The sequence below is a fragment of the Octopus bimaculoides genome, chromosome 23 (assembly GCF_046866305.1).
Source record: "Octopus bimaculoides isolate indiv1 chromosome 23, ASM4686630v1, whole genome shotgun sequence".
Lineage (NCBI taxonomy): Eukaryota > Metazoa > Mollusca > Cephalopoda > Octopoda > Octopodidae > Octopus > Octopus bimaculoides.
The window spans coordinates 21,855,690-21,874,107 of record NC_142950.1 but is presented as its reverse complement, the minus strand read 5'-3'; the positions used below and the strand labels follow the sequence as shown (position 1 = coordinate 21,874,107).

At 36.5% G+C, this 18,418-nt stretch overlaps 1 protein-coding gene and 1 long non-coding RNA gene across 7 annotated transcripts in view; one reads left to right on the top strand and one right to left on the bottom strand.

Moving 5' to 3' along the window:
* Window positions 1–18,418, top strand: part of LOC106882470 (prolyl 4-hydroxylase subunit alpha-1) — a 135,729-nt gene that overhangs the window by 44,355 nt on the left and 72,956 nt on the right. For all 4 annotated transcript variants that reach the window (XM_089340667.1, XM_089340669.1, XM_089340668.1 and 1 more), the window contains exons 2-3: window positions 2,594–2,745; window positions 13,549–13,710. In XM_089340667.1, coding sequence (XP_089196793.1) covers window positions 2,594–2,745; window positions 13,549–13,710 — 314 coding nt within the window. The remainder of the gene's footprint in view (window positions 1–2,593; window positions 2,746–13,548; window positions 13,711–18,418) is intronic.
* The window catches only part of LOC128250617 (uncharacterized), a 169,427-nt gene that overhangs the window by 112,746 nt on the left and 38,263 nt on the right, over window positions 1–18,418 (bottom strand). The window lies entirely within an intron of this gene.

Here is an 18,418-nt window from a genome sequence, read left to right as displayed (position 1 = left end):
CCTATTGTGTTTTCAGGTTTTTCCGCCGCTTTTACTTCTTTTGCCGCTTTTTAGGGAGGGGCCTCATTTTCTTTTTTGTTTTTCGTACACCCAGAGCGGACGTGGCCCTTCTCTCCACACTTGAAGCATCTGGGCCAACGTCCCTCTATGGCTATTCTCATGGAGAGCTCCTGCCCTACAAACACTCTATCAGGCAAATTTTCTAAAGTTTCATTAGCAGCTTGTACCACTAATTCGAGTGATTTGTCACAATTGACAAAATTTTAAAAAATAATAAAGTAACGCCCAGCAATGGGCAAATCAACAGTTCAATAAATTTTCAGAAAAAAAATAATCCAACAAACGAATTTTTAACAGACAATGTTTTCAAAAGACACCCACACAGATTGCATATCCGATTTGGACCACCAAGAACTGCAGATAAGTTCTGATCTTTGTGGATCTTAAAGTGTTTTTTGAGGCCTCTGTGAGATTTGCAAACCTTCTGGCATACATTGCATTGAAAGGTGTACACAGACATATAGGCAGAATAATTGGTGGAGATTTGTTTTACATGGGTTCACAAATGAGATTTGAGCCCAGCAAAAGAAAGAAAGGCATGGTCTGTCACAAACTGTGCACACAAAAAAATCGCTGAGATTCACCTTCTTGATCATAACATTCTTCCTTAAATCTGCATATGCATACATCATCATTATTATCATCACCATTTAACGTCCATTTTCCATGCTGGCATGGGTTGGATGGTTTGACTGAGATCTGGAAAGCCAGCAGCTGCACCAAGCTCCAATCTGATCTGGCAGTGTTTCTACAGCTGGATGCCCTTCCTAACATCTACCACTTCGAGAGTGTAGCAGGTGCTTTTTACGTGCCACCGGCACAGGAGCCAGTCAGGAGGTACTGGCACTGGTCACGTTTGGATGGTGCTTTTTATGTGCCACCGGTACGGGAGCCAGTCAGGAGGCACTGGCATCGCTCATGTTTGGATGGTACTTTTTATGTGCCACTGGCATGGGAGCCACTCAAGGGCACTGCCCACAACTAAGACTTTGGTTTTACTTTACTCAACAGGTCTTCTCAAGCATATCATATCACCTGGCATATTAGGGGTACTCTTCAATGGGCCAGACATCAGCCATGGCTGCGATCTCACTTTAGTTGCCAAGTCTTCTCACTAACAGCATATCTCCAAAGGTCTCGGCCTCCTGTCATTGCCTTTGTGAAGCCCAACGTTCAAAGGTCATGCTTTACCACCTCATCCCATGTCTTCCTGGGATTACCTCTTCCACAGGTTCCTTCCACTGTTAGGGTGTGACACTTCACACAGCTGTCCTCATCCTTACGTAACACATGACTATACCAGTGCAGTTATCTCTCTTGCACACCACGTTTGATGCCTCTTATATCCAACTTTTCTCTCAGGGCGCTTACACTCTGTTGTGTATGCACACTGACATTACACATATATTTACATATATGTATATATATATGGTTCTAGATAAATTCCACTGTGGTAAATTCCGCCATGGAAAATTGCACCAGGTAAATTTCACCATAGGTAAATTCCACCATGGTAAATTCCACCTGCTAATAATCACCATGGTCAGTTTCTCTAGACCATGGGTCAATACCTATGTTATTTAATCTATCTCTCAAATCTTAAGAAGAAAGAGAGAGAGAGAGAGAGAGAGAGAGAGAGAGAGAGAGAGAGAGAGAGAGAGAGAGAAAGAGAGAGAGAATCTGAAGGGGAGATAGAAAATAACCTTTATAATCTACTTGAATTGAGATGGGATCACTTTAATGTATTCCCTTGGAACAAAAATCTATGACAAAAAACTAATCACAAAATTTCAAAAATAATATAATTTGGGATAAAGAAAGAAAAGATTAAATTTTAGCACACATTTTATCATAACAATAGGATAAAAGATAACAGCTATTACATTGTGAAGCAGAGTTAGGATAAGAAAGTTTGATTTATTTAAAAAATTTCTTAAGACAAACTGTGTGCAATACTTCTTAAAAACTGCAGAGGGTTTTCATTTTGATATTCCTGAACTAGCTTCTTCAGTCATGCATCAATAATTTGATAAGTCTTTTTTGTTGTTGTTGAGTCTCCACATCAAATGTGTGCAATTTTTGTCTGGCTTAATCCTTCCTCAGACTTAAGGGCAGTGCACAGTTCCCACAAATTTGGATGTGTGGATGTTAGTGATGAGCGCAAAGCATTGTGGAACCCTCCTAAATGATGATTTGATAATGATAATAATGATAATAATAATAATGATAATAATAATGATGATAATTTCACCTATAGTGAAATTTATCTAAGGTGAAATATACGACATGGTGGAATTTACCTATGGTGACATTTTCCATGGTGGAATTTACCACGGTGGAATTTACTGGTCACTGTATATATTTGTGCATATACTTATATATATTTATGTATATATATATATATATATATATATATGCATGTGTGTGTGTGTGTGTGTGTGTGTGTGTGTGTGTTAGAGATGAATGTAGTAAATAGGAACAAGTGTGTGGTGGTTCTGTTTGGTAATTCTTTTCTGTTTGGCATATTTTACAGCGTTGCTGAGGATTACGACAGGCACAGTACTTTTGCTCTGGAAAATCCGGATCACTTTGTTGGTAATCCAGTCAATGCATTTCTCCTAGTCAAACGATTCACCGTGGACTGGGACAAAGAATTCCAGTTTTTAAAGGACAACATCACAAATGGTAAGTGGAACCCTCCTCTTTCTGATTTACTCTTTTTGTTTGTTTCTTTTTTTCTTTGTTCCTGTCTGTTACTAAATCCATGACAGTTTCTTTTCCATTGATGTCAATAATAACATTTAACTGGCACTTCATCACTTTCAGTGACAAGTGTTTCAGTTTATCTTATCAACAGAACAGCCTGCTTGTGAAATTAATGTGCTAGTGGCTGAGTACTCCACAGACATGTATAACCTTAACATAATTGTCAGAGAGATTCAGCATGACACAGAATGTAACAAGGCTGGCCCTTTGAAATATAGCAGGTACAACTAATTTTTGCTAACTGAGTGGGCTGGAGCAATGTGAACTAAAGAGTCTTGCTCAAGGACACAATGGGCTGCCAGGAATTGAACTCATGATCTTACATCCAAAAGCCAAGTATCCTAACTATTAAGCCATGCACATGCACCTAACATTATTAAATGGAGAAAGTAACTCACATATCTTACTGTCTGTCTGGTTGTTTGTCTGTCTACCTGTTTGTCTGACTGTCTGTCTAGCTATCATGTCTCGTTTGTCTCAGATTTCTCTCCTTCACTTTTTCATAACCTTGCTTTTCTTTTTCTCTTTCATTTTCTCTTTTTTCTCTCTCTTCATTTATATCTCTTCTCTATTCTTATTCACTGTCTCTCTCTCTCTCTCTCTCTCTCTCTCTCTCAATGTTTTATACATCGTATGAACCTTGGTGTGTGTGTGTGTGTGTATGCACACGTGTGCACGCATTGTGTCAATTCAGTGTTTGTTTGCATTGAATGTCTGTGTGATTACATTATGTGTACATATGTGTTTGTGTGATAGAGTGCCATACAGTAAGAAGCTTGCTTCCCGACCCCATGGTCTCAGGTTTAGTCTTATATCATGGCACCTTAGGCAAGTGTTTTCTATAGCCTCAGGCCAGCTAAAGCCTTATGAGTGATAGATGGAAACTATGTGATAGATGTGTTTGTGTCTGTGTTTGTCCCCTGCTACTGTTTAACAACCAGTGTTGGTGTGTTTACATCCCCTAAAGAGACCAATAGAGTAAGTAACAGGCTTTAAAAAAACAAGTAGTGGGGTTGATTCATTTGACTAAAAATTCTTTAAGGTGGTGCTTTAGCATGGCCACAGTCTACTGACTGAAACAAGTAAAAGATAAAAGATATATGTTATATGTAGTGATTGAATATATATGTGTATATATCCATTATATATGAGAGAGAGAGAGAGAGAGTGTATGTCTGTGTATGCATTATAAGTGTGTATATGTGTGTGTTGTAGTGAATGTGTGCGTGTGTGCTTAAACCATGGTCAAGTGGTTAAAGTATTTACTTTGCAATCAAGATGCTCCAAGTTCTATCCTGCCTTGTGGCATCTTGGGCAAGCATAGCCCTGGCCAACACTTGAGTGAAGCTGGGTCAACAGAAACCATGTTAAGAGTGCAATGGATGAACAATACATGTAATTCACGAGTCCAGCTTTATTACACCCCATGTAACGTAACTGATTTTTGCCTGGGTAATCCATTGAGTGTACTTTGTCTCTGGAATACTCAGCTACTTATTTGCCCAACATGAATAGTGAGATATTGCAGAGATCAGGCCAGAGAACGGCCTACTTAGTGAAGGATCTGCTGAAAGCAATGGACAATGTATATTCTTATTTACATATTGCTTGTATATTTATATATACCAAGTATTATGTGTATTTGTATATACACAACAATGTGTATTTACATATAAATCCAGTAACTATGTGTTTGTATATACCCTGTTTTGTGTGCTAATGTATACCTAGTAATTATGTATTTATATATACCCAATAATTAAGTGTGTTTATATCTACCCAGTAACTCTGTGTGTATTTGTATATACCCAGTAATTCTGTATTTGTATATATATCCTATAATTTGTATGTGTATGCTCAGTATTGTGTGTGTGTGTATATATATATACCCAACAATATTAGTTTGTTATGTCCCTGCTGTTTTTCAAGTATTTAAGGAATCCATGTCACACAGACAGACACAGACACACACACACACACGCATACACAAACCCTTTCTTTTTTTATATTCCACTCTATTTTCATTCCTTCCTCCTCTACCATCTCTCATGCCTTTTTCCACCCTCCAGCTCTCTCTGTCTTTGTTTCTCTCTCTCTCTTTCTCTCTCTCCCCACTCTCTGTCTCTCTCTCTCTCTCTCATACACACACACATACACTGTCCACTTCTGTCTTTCCATGTTTCCACAAACCTCTTTTTCTTTAGTTTCACTCACCATGACTAAAATCCACACACACCATTCACTTCTCTATCTCTCTCTATTCCTATCTGTCAATATTTATATACATAGGCATGTATATAACGTTATAGATATTACAATGAAAAATGTGGGTGCATGCATGTTATTACACCTGGAAAAGTACAGAACAATATTTCTACAGTAGAATTTGCCTAATTTGTCATCTCTAAAGGAAACTAAAAAAGTACTTAAAATTAAAATTCTATGTACTTAAAATATTGCAGCCGAGAACAACATTTTAAAAATTTACTATATTTTGTTAAAACAAAAATTATAAAAGCATTACTGGGTTTTTCCAAAAATAAGTACATCCGATTTTAAACTTATGAGCTTATATTCAGCAACTCTTTTCATGTATAGCCCCAGTCATTTTTATTATTTTCAGAAAAAAATTATTTAAGCAAAATTATTTAAGTCTGTATTTAAACCCATGGGCTTATTTTTGGAAAAAGCAGTATTTTAAAAATGAAATAAAATAGAATTAATTGCCTTTTGTGTGTGTGTGTGTGTGTGTGTGTGTGTGTGTGTGTGTGTGTGTGTGTGTGTGTGTGTGTGTGTGTGTGTATATATATATATATATATATATATATATATATATTCATATATCTGTGAGTGTGTATGTGTGTATGTCTTTGTGTATGTGTTTGTCCCCTCATCACCACTTGACAACCAGTGCTGGTGTGTTTACAACCCCATAACTTAGCAGTTTGGCAAAAAAGACTGATAAAATAAATACTAGGCTTGAAAAAAAAATAATATAAATACTGGAGTTGATTCATTTGACTAAAATCCTTCAAGGTGGTGCCCCAGCATGGCCACAGTCTAATGACTGAAACAAATAAAAGATAAAAGAGAGAATATACATATTATATAGATTGGGTCATCTTATAAATAATGTGTTTTTTTTCAATTGCATGAACTAAAAGTCAGAGGAGGAAAGATAAACTACCTGCATCATATTGCCATAAAAGCAGGTAGTAATTTTAACTTGTACTTATTCTTAGAGCAAGTTTTGAAAAGTGCAGTTTGATCTTAACAGTTATTTTTTCAAAGCTATAATGGAAGTGACAAAGGAGCATATTTGGCATATTTTGCTTTATGAGTTCAATAAAGGCAACAACGCAATGGAAAGCGCAAAGAATATTAATGTAGTATATGGTGCTTAGACAATCAGCGTAAGCCAGTGTCAACGGTGGTTCCAGAAATTCTGAGCCAGAAACTACAGCCTAGAAGACAAGCCTCATCCTGGAAGATCTGTAGAGCTCGACGAGGACATCCTACAAACCCTGGTGGAACAAAATCTCATTGTAACTGTTGAGCAACTAGCAAAGAAGCTTGAGTTTGGTCATTCAACTATTCATCGGCACCTGCATGCCATCAGAAAAGACAGCAAATTGGGTCAATGGGTTCCTCAAAAGTCTAATCACATGCAGAAAGTGTATGTGTGCTCTTCTTTATTCTCACATCCCACAAATGAACCTTTTTTGGACTGAATAGTGACTGGTGATGAGAAATGGGTTCTCTATAAAAATGTCAAGTGCTGAAGATAGTAGGTAGGGAAAGGAGAAACACCAGCACCCCGGACTAACGAAGGTCTTCACCTACTTATGGTTTTGTTACCTGTTTGGTGGGATGTGAAAGGTTAAGTCCACTTTGAACTTTTAAACCCAAACCAAATGATAACAAAGGAGATCTACTGTGAGCAGCTTGAGTCAGTGCTAGAAGAAAAACGATCATCTTTGGTTTCAAGATGAAAGGTGTTCCTCCATCAGAATAATGCTCAGCTACATACAGCGAGGATGACATTCTAAAGGCTGGAGCAGTTTGAATGGGAAATGATGCTCCATCCAACATATTCGTCAGACATTGTCCCATCCCAAAATCATTTGGATGGAAAAAATATTAATTCTGTAGATGAGGTCAGAACAGTGCTGGAGGAGTATTTTTTGTCACAGACAAGTGAATTTTGGAAGAGGGGCCTTGCAAGTATACCAGATAATCGGAAGAGCATTGTAGAAAATGAAGGAGAGTATATTTTAGATTAAAAAAGAACTTCATTATCATAATTTTGAAAAATAAAAGAAGTATAAAAACATTATTTATGACATGACCAAATATATATATATGTATGTATGTATGTATGTATAAGTACAGGTGTAGCTATGTGGTTAAGTAGCTCATTTTGCAATTATGTGGTTTGGAGTTCAATCTCGCAGTATGGCACCTTGGACAAGTATTTTCTAGTATAGCACTAGGCCAATCAAAATTTTATGAGTGAATTTCATTGACAAAAATTCTCTGGGAGCAGTCCCCCTGTCTTCTCCTACAAGAGGTCAATCAAAGCTTTGTGAGACTATAGATACGTTTCAGGAGGGTCATTTTTTTCTTTCTTTTTCCTGCCAAATAAACACATGCACTATATATTTGTTCTTCACTCATTTATCATTGTTCTTATTTTATCTTATGTCAGTTGTCTGGAAATCTTTTGTCACATATATGATCTCTTCAGCAACTCTTCCATCCCATGAGTATCCTTCTGCTCTGTTTAATCCATTCTCTATTTGTGTATTGTCCTGCTCTGTTTAGAGAATGGACTAAACAGAACAGGTGGTTACACATAAGGTCAAAGAGTTGTTGCAGAGGTCACATGTGTGTGACAAGATTTCTAGGCAATGGACATAAAATAAAACAGGAACAATAATAAACAAGTGAAGAATGATTATATAGTGTGTGTATTTATTTGGCAGGAAAAAAAAATGACCATCCTGAAATATAACAATATGTTTCAACACACACTTTCACATCAGGAACCTTACAAAACAAATTCATAAACGTACCTATATTATAATGGAGAAAGCTGCTTATTAATTAGGTATGTAACGCCTACACTCTTGGAGTGGTTGGCGTTAGGAAGGGCATCCAGCTGTAGAAACTCTGCCAAATCAGATTGGAGCCTGGTGTTGCCATCTGGTTTCACCAGTCCTCAGTCAAATCGTCCAACCCATGCTAGCGTGAAAAGAGGACGTTAAACGATGATGATGATGATGATGTAACAGTTACAAATAGAAAGCAATCATTGAATGACTCTGGAAATTTTTTTAGAAATTCATGTTCCAAGAAATTTCCTGTAGTTTGGATTTCTGAAGGTTATTGAATATTTGAACTACAAGTTTTTCATAAATCTAAATATTCATTGCATTCACTGCAGAGTAGATTTAATAAACAATATTAATTTGTTGCAGGCGAAATTTTCCTTTTTCATTTGCAACAATCTCTCACTCTCTCTTGCCTCTATTTTCATTTATGATAATTTAATATATATTCATTTCAATGTTTTCATTTTAAGATTAAATTCGCTATTGGCAAAACACATACTTTATATTCAATAAATGTAATGTAAAAAAATTATTTATTGAATGAATGAATGCTATTAGAGAAAATAGCTGTTTGACTTTGGGGCTTATTTATGATAAAATGAAAAGTTTTTGATATACCATAAAAAGAAATTAAGAACTGATTTTGTTGGTATGGCTGTTTGGAACACTATATGCCTAACAATAATAACTATGTGATCGCTGCTATTTCTAGCATGCTAAACCTTGAAGTTTGTTTAAATTACAGATATATTACAACCATGACAAATTATCAAAATATTTACTAAGCAAGTGAGATTTTTAATAAATTGAAGTTTTCAGGAAAATTTACTTTCTGAACTTCCTTTTATTATTGAATATTTCAAGTTCATAAATCTAAACATTTGGTCCAAGATAGTTTTTAATGAACTTTTATTTATACGATTTTTTTCATTTCATGTTTATTTCATTCATTGTTTGCAATGTTCTCTCTCCTCACTTTCTCTCTCACACACACACTTGTCTCTCTAATATAAGCACACACACACTCCAGGTTTGACGAGCAGAAAAATTGCACAGAAGGCAGTCTTCTGCTGGTATATATATATATTTGTATACACACACTAGCAGTCTTCTGCTAGTATATATATATATATATATATATGTACACATACACACACACTTATATCATCACTGTCGTCATCATCATTTAATGTCTGTCTTCCATGGTGGCATGGGTTATCCTTCTCTTTTGCCAAACTGCTAAGTTATGGGGACATAAACACACCAACACCAATTGTCAAGTGGTGATTGGGGGTGGGGAGGGCGGAAACAGACACAAAGACACACACACTCATATATGTATATATATATGTATGTATGTGTAAGTATACATATGTATGTATGTATGTATATATATATATAATTAGAAATGATCTAATTATAAATCTCACAGAGAGAATTAAGCAGCAGTGTTACGATAAAGCAGTTGTATACTGTCAACTTAATGTGACAGTCCCAATAAGGGAATCATACTGCTGCTATTTAGCCCGAGGAAGCTGGACCCCTTCCTGTCGGCCTTGACAGTATGCATTCAGGGACATGTTTCTGAGTCATTGCTCATCATCAGCCTGAAGTAGCAAAAACCAGCTGGCTGAAAATGCATGTCAAACCCTTGCAAATATATATATTTTTAGTAAAAACACATTCACTGTATATATGTATATAATATGTGTATATATACACTCTCGGAGTGGTTGGCGTTAGGAAGGGCATCCAGCTGTAGAAACTCTGCCAAATCAGATTGGAGCCTGGTGTTGCCATCTGGTTTCACCAGTCCTCAGTCAAATCGTCCAACCCATGCTAGCATGGAAAGCGGACGTTAAATGACGATGATGATGATATATATTGCTTATATTAGTGCCACATCAAAAGCACCCAACAAACACTGTAAAGTAGCTGGCATTAGGAAGGGCATCTGGCCATAGAAACGAAGCCAAATCAAACTGGGACCTGGTGCAGCTCTCCTGCTTGCCAGCTGTGGTCAAACTGTCCAACTCATAGAGAATGGACATCAAAGGAGTAGGAGGAGAGGGATGATGATGATGATGATGATACATATAACAAAACAGCAAGGTGGAAAACTTTTTGGTATCTTTTCACCATTACATATGTTTCATTTACTAATAGGGTTAGGATTAGGGTTGGATAAACATGTAAGAAATTTCCTATTAGAAATGCTTCAGACAGAGAATCAAATGATACAAAATTTACATTTGAATAAAGCCATGTGGTTTGTATACGGGATTGTAAAAGGACACACTTTGGATTTTACACTACCTACGTTATCTCTTTCCCTCTTCTCATATACACAGGGTGTGGTGAATAAACTGTCATCTAAATTATACAAAAATAAAGATAACGCTGACATCTCATTTAAAGATATATTTACCAAAATTACATAAAAATATCTTGAAATACTAAAGAGTAAATTTCTTGCTGAGTGAATTTTCTTAGACAGTGCCCAACTGACCCTACAATACTGTATAGTCAACAAAATCAAAACCAATGCACATGCGCAAATTTATAAATATAAAGTGGCAACAATTTATCCATCGCACCCTGTATATATATATATATATATATATATATATATATATACACACACACACACACACACACACATACATACATACATATATCAAAAGAAGCAACAGGATATCAACACCTCTTGATATCCTGTTGCTTATTTTGATTTTATTCACCTTACTTTCAGTTGTATGGATAATATCGCACTGATTTGGTGCTTCAACTTAAGTACCTAATTCAACTGAATCTCAATCATTTCTACACATACATACATACATACATGCATACACACACACACACATATTAAGAGCACACGAGACTTAGATTCTCTCAAATGCCCAGGAGGCTCTCTTGAGTTTGTAGATAATTTCTGTTACCTAAGTGACCAAATTAGCAATGGTGGAGGATGCTCTGAAAGTATTGTTTCTAGAATAAGAATTGGGTGAGGAAGTTCAGAGAACTACTACCTCTGTTGGCCACAAAAGGACTTTCTCTCAGAGTGAAAGGTATACTGTATGATGCTTGTGTGTGAGCGGCTATACTCCATGATAGTGAGACATGGGTTCTGAATGCAGAAGACCTGTGTAGACTGGAGAGAAATGAAGGTAGTATGCTCTGTTGGATGTGCACATGTATTGAAAGTGCAAATGTATTGAGAGAAAATTTGGGCATAATAGGAATCAATGTAGCATGTAAGAGAGAAGACTACGTTGGTTTGGACATGTGAAGCGTATGAATGAGGACAACTGTAGAAAGAAATGCTGATCACTGAAACTGGATGGTACCCACGGAAGATGGAGACCAAGGAAGACGTAGGACGAAGTGATAAAGACTGATCTCAGGATATTGGGCTTCACAGAGGAAATGACAATGGACCGAAACGTCTGGTGATATGAAGTTCTAGAGAAGACCCACGCATGTCAGCGAAACTGAGTTCTAGAAGTGCTGTGTGTCCTGCCCACACTTAACAAGAAAGCTTCTCACTCTCTACCACAACAAACCAAACCACATCTCTTCTCTTCCTCACATTTCTGCATCATGCACTATGCTTACCTCCCACTCCCCAATCCTGTCCTGTTAGCCCTCTGCCACTGTATCATTGCTCTCTGCTGGCCCTGATCAGTGTGTTCCATCCACATGCCCTGTCTCACTGTATTATTGCTATCTGCTAGCCCCCGACCTGTGTGTTCTACCCATACGTAACAAGAAAACTTTTTTCACACACCCTACCCGAACAAACCAATCTACATCTCTACATCTCTTCTCTTCCTCACATTTCCTTCTTCATACACTGTACCTAGCTCTCACTCCCCAATCCTGTCCTCACGGCCCTGTTCCTCTGTATCATTGCTATCCGGTAGCTCCCCCCACGACTCTGTATATACCCAGGTTTACACCACTCAACCCCTCTCTGCACTCTTTAATCACACTTCCTTCACAGTATCTTGCCACTTATATTATGGCATTTGAACCTCAATGCCCTGGTACTTGCCACTATCTATATCTCTCTCTTCCTTTACTCACCCATCCCATTTATATTCTGATCCCTGTCCCTTGTGAGTATGCCTGGCATTTTGCCACCATCTCTGTCCTGCTGTCTCCCACTCTCTCTTTCCTCCTGCACTTCCCTCAGGTCAGGCAACCGTGTATTTCCTTTGTGGTAGCACACCTGTTTCTGTTTTCATTCCTGATTTTTCTCTCGATCTCTCTCTCCTTCTGGCCGGGTAACCTTGTACTTTCTCTACAGCAAGATACAGTTGAGAAGTTTACTTCCCAAACACATGCTCTTTGTGGAATCTCGAGGAAGTGTCTTTAGCTATAACACCAGGCTGACTACAGGCTTTTGAGTGGATTTAGGCTAAAGAAACAGAAAGAAACTTGTCATACGTGTGTGTGAGTGTGTGCATATCCACACATATCCACACATATCCACACATGCATATTGTATATATATTAAGGTGGCAAGCTGGCAGAATCATTACCGGGCTGGATGAAATGCTTAGCGGTATTTTGCCTGTTGGTACGTTCTGAGTTCAAATTCTGCTGAGGTTGACTTTACCTTTCATCTTTTCGGGGTCGATAAAATAAGTACCAGTTAAACACTCATTGACTCATCTCCTGCCCCCAAATTGCTGCCTTTGTGGCAAAATTTGAAACCATTATAAAATTAATTTACAAAGGTACCGTTAATTCTATTATTATCCAATGTCACTAGTTTAAGAATAATAATAACAGAATCAATGATACAGGCGACTGCAGGCCAAAAAATAGCATTTAAATAGCTGAGGGATTAAAATTAATCAAAGGACATACTAGGTATGTCTACCTGCTTGAAATAACAGTCAAAACTCCTTATTAAATCGCCAAAAAAATCACCTGTGTATTTTTTGGTGATTTAATAACGAGTTTTGACTGTTATTTCAAGCAGGTAGACATACTTAGTATGTCCTTTGATTAATTTTAATATATATATATATAAATGCATGTTTGTATGTTTGAATGCATGCTTGCAAGCATTTATGTGTGTATATGTGTGTGTATGTTTGTATCTCTTTGTCATCACACCACATGATGGCTGTAAATGAGCACCACTGTCATACAAGTGGTGTCATTTCTTTCCAGTTTTCCTTGAAAATATGTCTAATCTTAGGAAAATATATTGCTTTGTTCAAAAACAATGAGGGTTAGCAACAGAAAGGGCAACTGGCTGTAGAAAATCTGCTTCAATAAATTCCATCTGACCCATGCTAATATGGGAAAGTGGACATTAAAATTGATACTGATGATGATGGCACCAAAGTGCAATGCAGTGGGACTGAACCTGAAACCTTGTAGTTGCAAATCTAACACCTTAACCACACAGCCATACCTGCACCTATGATCCCTCTCTAGAAAATCAAAAATTCAGGAAAAACATATGAATGCCTTTTGTTGTTTTTCACTTCAAATTTATCATTATTGAAATTTTGTTGTTGATTTTTTGTTTAAAAATTAATTTGTAATTATTTATTATTTTTCCTTTTTTTTTTTGCCTTTCCTATAGAATTAGTTTCCACGATAGAAATCAAGAGACAATATCTTCCTGACTATGAAGATCTTAATGGGGCAGCGGCCGCTCTTTTACGACTGCAAGACACTTACCAGTTGGATACTGCTGATATTGCACGTGGGGAAGTTGGTGGTGTGAAAACCCAAGAACTCACAGGTATGTATTGTGTTCTCTCTCTCTCTCTCTCTCTCAATATATATATATATATATATATATATATATTAAATATATACTTTTATAAAACAAAATTTTACAAAATATATAGTATCTGTTAACAGTCTTAGCAAAAAGCTCACAAGTGAGTTTTTGTATATATATATATATATATATATATATGTCTCTTAAAAGATAGAGCTCAAAATCGATGCATTGAAGATACTTTATTGCAGCAACAATTATAATAACAGAAACAACCACAATAAGCCAAACCTATGCACATTTCAATAGGGTATCCAGGATAAATAAACCACATCATAAGATGTCTCGTAAAATATTGTAACATATTACAAATTGCTGGATACTCCATCTCTTCAGGGTCGCATTATTGCCATCACCAATACTACTATTATTAACCCTATTGAAATGTGCATAGGTTTGGCTTATTGTGGTTGTTTCTGTTATTATAATTGTTGCTGCAATAAAGTATCTTCAATGCATCGATTTTGAGCTCTATCTTTTAAGAGACATATATATGTATATATATATATATATATATATATATATATATCTGATCTAAACATTCTTTCTTATACACACAAACAGACCTATGTGTATACATATAGCATAATAATAATAATAATAATAATAATAATCATGTTCATATGTCATTATTGATGATGATCAGGATGTCATATGGGGAAAGAAGATGGGTCATGGTACATCTAAAAGTGGCCAATCAGGCCAATGTGCACCTGGAAGGTTCCACAAATCTGGCAATGGCGATTTGCTGGGAATGATGGCAAAGCCTTGTATAGCTCATATTTTCTTTGTACTCCTGCAATTCTGTTCTGTTCATAGGAAGTAGCACCTCTGTTGGTGTAGCTATGCCAGGCAGAGTGGTCCTGTGCTTGCATTTCCCAGGTCTCAGAGTTGAGAGACACTGGATGTCTCCCTCAACTAATGCAGGACTGAGATGGATGGCATGTGCAGGTTAAAAATGTCTGAACAAACTTAACCAGATCATGATGATGATGATTGTGGTTGATGTAATTAACTAACTCCTTTCCCTCTTATCACAGTTTCTTTCTCCATCTATACCCTGCTTAGTTGGGGGTTCTTATCTTGTGAGTGCTTGGCAACTTCACTGGTGCTGGTGCCACATACACTGTGTTAAGTGGTTGGGATTTAGATGGGAATACAGCTGTAGAAACCATGCCTAAGCAATCATAAAACCTGGTGGAGCCCTCTGGTTCGTTTGTTCTTATCAAACGCCTGATCCATGCCAGCATGGAAAAAGGGGACATTAAATTATTATTATTATTATTATTATTATTATTAAAGCATCAAGCTGGCAGAATCATTAGCACACTGGGCAAAATACTTAACGGTATTTTGCCCGTCGCTACGTCCTAAGTTCAAATTCTACCAAGGTCGATTTTGCCTTTCATCCTTTCAGAGTCAATAAATTAAATACCAGTGAAACACTGAGGTTGATGTAATCGATACACTCCTCCCCCAAAATGGCTGCCCTTGTGCCAAAATTTGAAACCATTATTATTATTATTATTATTAATATTAAGGTGTCAAGCTGACAGAATCATTAGCACACAGGGTAAAATGTTTAGTGGTGTTTTGCCCGTTGCTATGTTCTGAGTTCAAGTTCTGCTGAAGTCAGCTTTGCCTTTCATTGTTTTGGGGTCAATGAAATAAGTACCAGTTACGCACTGGGGTTGATGTGGTTGACTTATCCCCTCTTCACAAATTGCAGGACTTGTGCCTGTAGTAGAAAGGATTATTATTATTATTATTATTATTATCATCAAGATGGCAAGCTGGCAGAATTGGAAGCACACTGGCCAAAATGATTAGCGGCATTTCGTCTATCTTTACATTCTGAGTTCAAATTCCACCGAGGTTGACGTTGCCTTTCATCTTTCGGGGTTGATGAAATAAGTACCAGTTGAACACTGGGGTCGATATAATTGACTAATCCCCTCCCCCAAATTTCTGGCCTATTACTTATAGTAGAAAGGAGGAGGAGGAGGAGGAGGAGGAGGATGATGATGATGATGATGGTGATTATTATTATTATTATTATTATTATTATTATTAAGGTGGTGAGATGGCTGAAACATTAGCACACTGGACAAAATGCTTAGTGACATTTCTTCCAGTTTTACATTCTGAGTTCAAATGCCACTGGAATCAACTTTAACATCTATCTTTTTGGGGTTGGTTAAAATAAGTATCAGTCAAATACTGGTACTTATTTAATCAACAAACCCCTGCCCATAAAATTTCAGGCAGAATTGTAACAGCCTTGCAGTAATTTACATTCTGGATTCGAATCCCACCAAAGTCAATTTTGCTTTTGCCCTTCTGGGACCAATAGAATAAAGCACTAGTCAAGTACAGGGTTAAATATAATAATTAAAAAAAGTCACTAAAATTTCTGGCTTTATGCCTGCATTAAAAAAAAAAAAAATTATATTTTATTATTTTGTTTCTGTTATTGTTATATTTTAGTGATTATTATTTCTGTTAATTAAGTAATTTAAATGAATCCTTTTGTTAATTTTTAATATTTTTTCTTGTTATATATGAGTGTGTGTGAGAGAGAGAGAGAGTTTATTTCTTCCTCTTTTGGGAAATTAATATTTCTCTTTCACTCATACTTTATTTATTTATTATTATTATTATCATTATTACTATTTTCTCTTTTTACCTTTTTTATAAATGTTTTTCGTAACTTTCCAGAATATTCCAGTTTTAATGTCATGTTTTAATTTTAACCTTTTTGTTAATTAACCAATAAGCTTTGTTGCCCGTGTTTCTGGAATGTTTACTCCTTTTTATTTTATGATTAACCACCACTACTACTACTACTACTACTACTACTACTACTACTACTACTACTACTACTACTACTACCACCACCATTACCACTACTACTGCAAGGATTGTTGTCATTATTATTATTTGGTATTTCATCCGTCTTTATGCTCCGAGTTCAAATTCCACCGAGATCGACTTTGCCTTTCATCCTTTCAGGGCTGATAAAATAAGTACCAGTTGAGCACTGGAGTTGATGTAATTGATTATCCCCCTCCCCCTAAATTTCAGGCCTTGTGCCTAAAGCAGAAAGGATTATTATTATTATTATTATTATTATTATTAAGGTAGTGAGCTGGGGTTGATGTAATTGACTTATCCCTACCCCAAAATTGCTGGCCTTGTGCCAAAATTTGAAACCATTATTATTATTATTATTATTATTATTATTATTATTATTATTATTATTATTATTATTATTAAGGTGGTGAGTTGGTAGAATCGTTAACATTCCAGGCAAAATGCACAGTGGCATTTCATTTGTTGTTATGTTCTGAGTTCAAATTCCACCGAGGTCGACTTTGCCTTTCATCCTTTTGGAGTCGATGAAATAAGTACCAGTTATACATTGGGGTTGATGTAATTGACTAGTCCCTTCCCCCAAAATTTCAGGCCTTGTGCATTTAGAAGATCGGATTATTATTATTTTTATTAGAGTTTGTGAGCCTGAAGAATCTTTAGCACACCAGACAAAGTACTTAACAGCATTTCTTCTGGCTTTTTATTTCCTGAGTTCAAATCCTGCTAAGACCAAAATTGCTTTTCATCCTTTCAGAGTTGCTAAAATAAAGCAGCAGCCAAATACTGGGTTTAATATAACAGTCATCTTCCCCACCTTGTAAAAATTGTTCCCCTTGTCCCCAAATTGAAAGTATTAAGGCAGTGAGCTACCAGAATTGTTAGTGTTTTGGACAAAATGTTTGACAGCCTTCCTTTTGCGGGATCTTTATATTCTGAGTTCAAATTCTACTGAGGATCAACTTTGTCTTTTGTCCTGTTGGGGTCAATAAAGAGTACCTGTTGATGTAATCTACTCGCCCCCAACTTCCCCACAAAATCACTAGCCATGTGCCAAAATTTGAAAGAATCATCATCATCATCTTCATGATATTTGCAATAGTTTTGTGCAAGTATTTGTGCCACCAGATACTCCATTTCCCTGAGGCATGTAGGCAGTATTGTGTGGGCTTGTAGGCATAAAGTGCAGGGATAGGTGGGGGGTTCACTCTGTTGCAGGGTTTGTTTTGCTGTTTTTGGTGTTTATTTTAGTTGTTTTGTACGTTTGTTGTATAGATTGTTTGCACTGTAAGTGTATTGTTTTGCTCTGTTGGGTAGCGTTTGTGCAGGATATGTGTTGTGTGGATTGTAGTACAAGTTTTAGTGTTGGTTACTATTTGTGTAGAGCAGGGTCTGCAAATTTCTTACATCGTCAGCTCGTTTCATGGAACTGTTGATAACATATAAACTCCACCCCTTCATGTAATTTTTAAAATAAAATTTCTAAAATAAAATTAAAATATATTACATGATATAATATTCCTTGATTTAAAAACAATAATTCCTTTGTCCATTTGTGTCATTACCACTTTTTAATTAATAAGATATATTTAACCATTTAGCATTTGAAATTGGCCATATCTGGCCCAGATATTCCATCTGCTTTATGCTCAAACTGACCAGATTTTCCTCCACCCCTACTCTGCAATCTCGAGCCTACAAGATAATACATGATTAATTTTTTGGCACGTGAAAAGACATTCGAGCGAGGTCATTGCCAGTGCCGCCAAACTGGCTCCTGTGCAGGTGGCACATA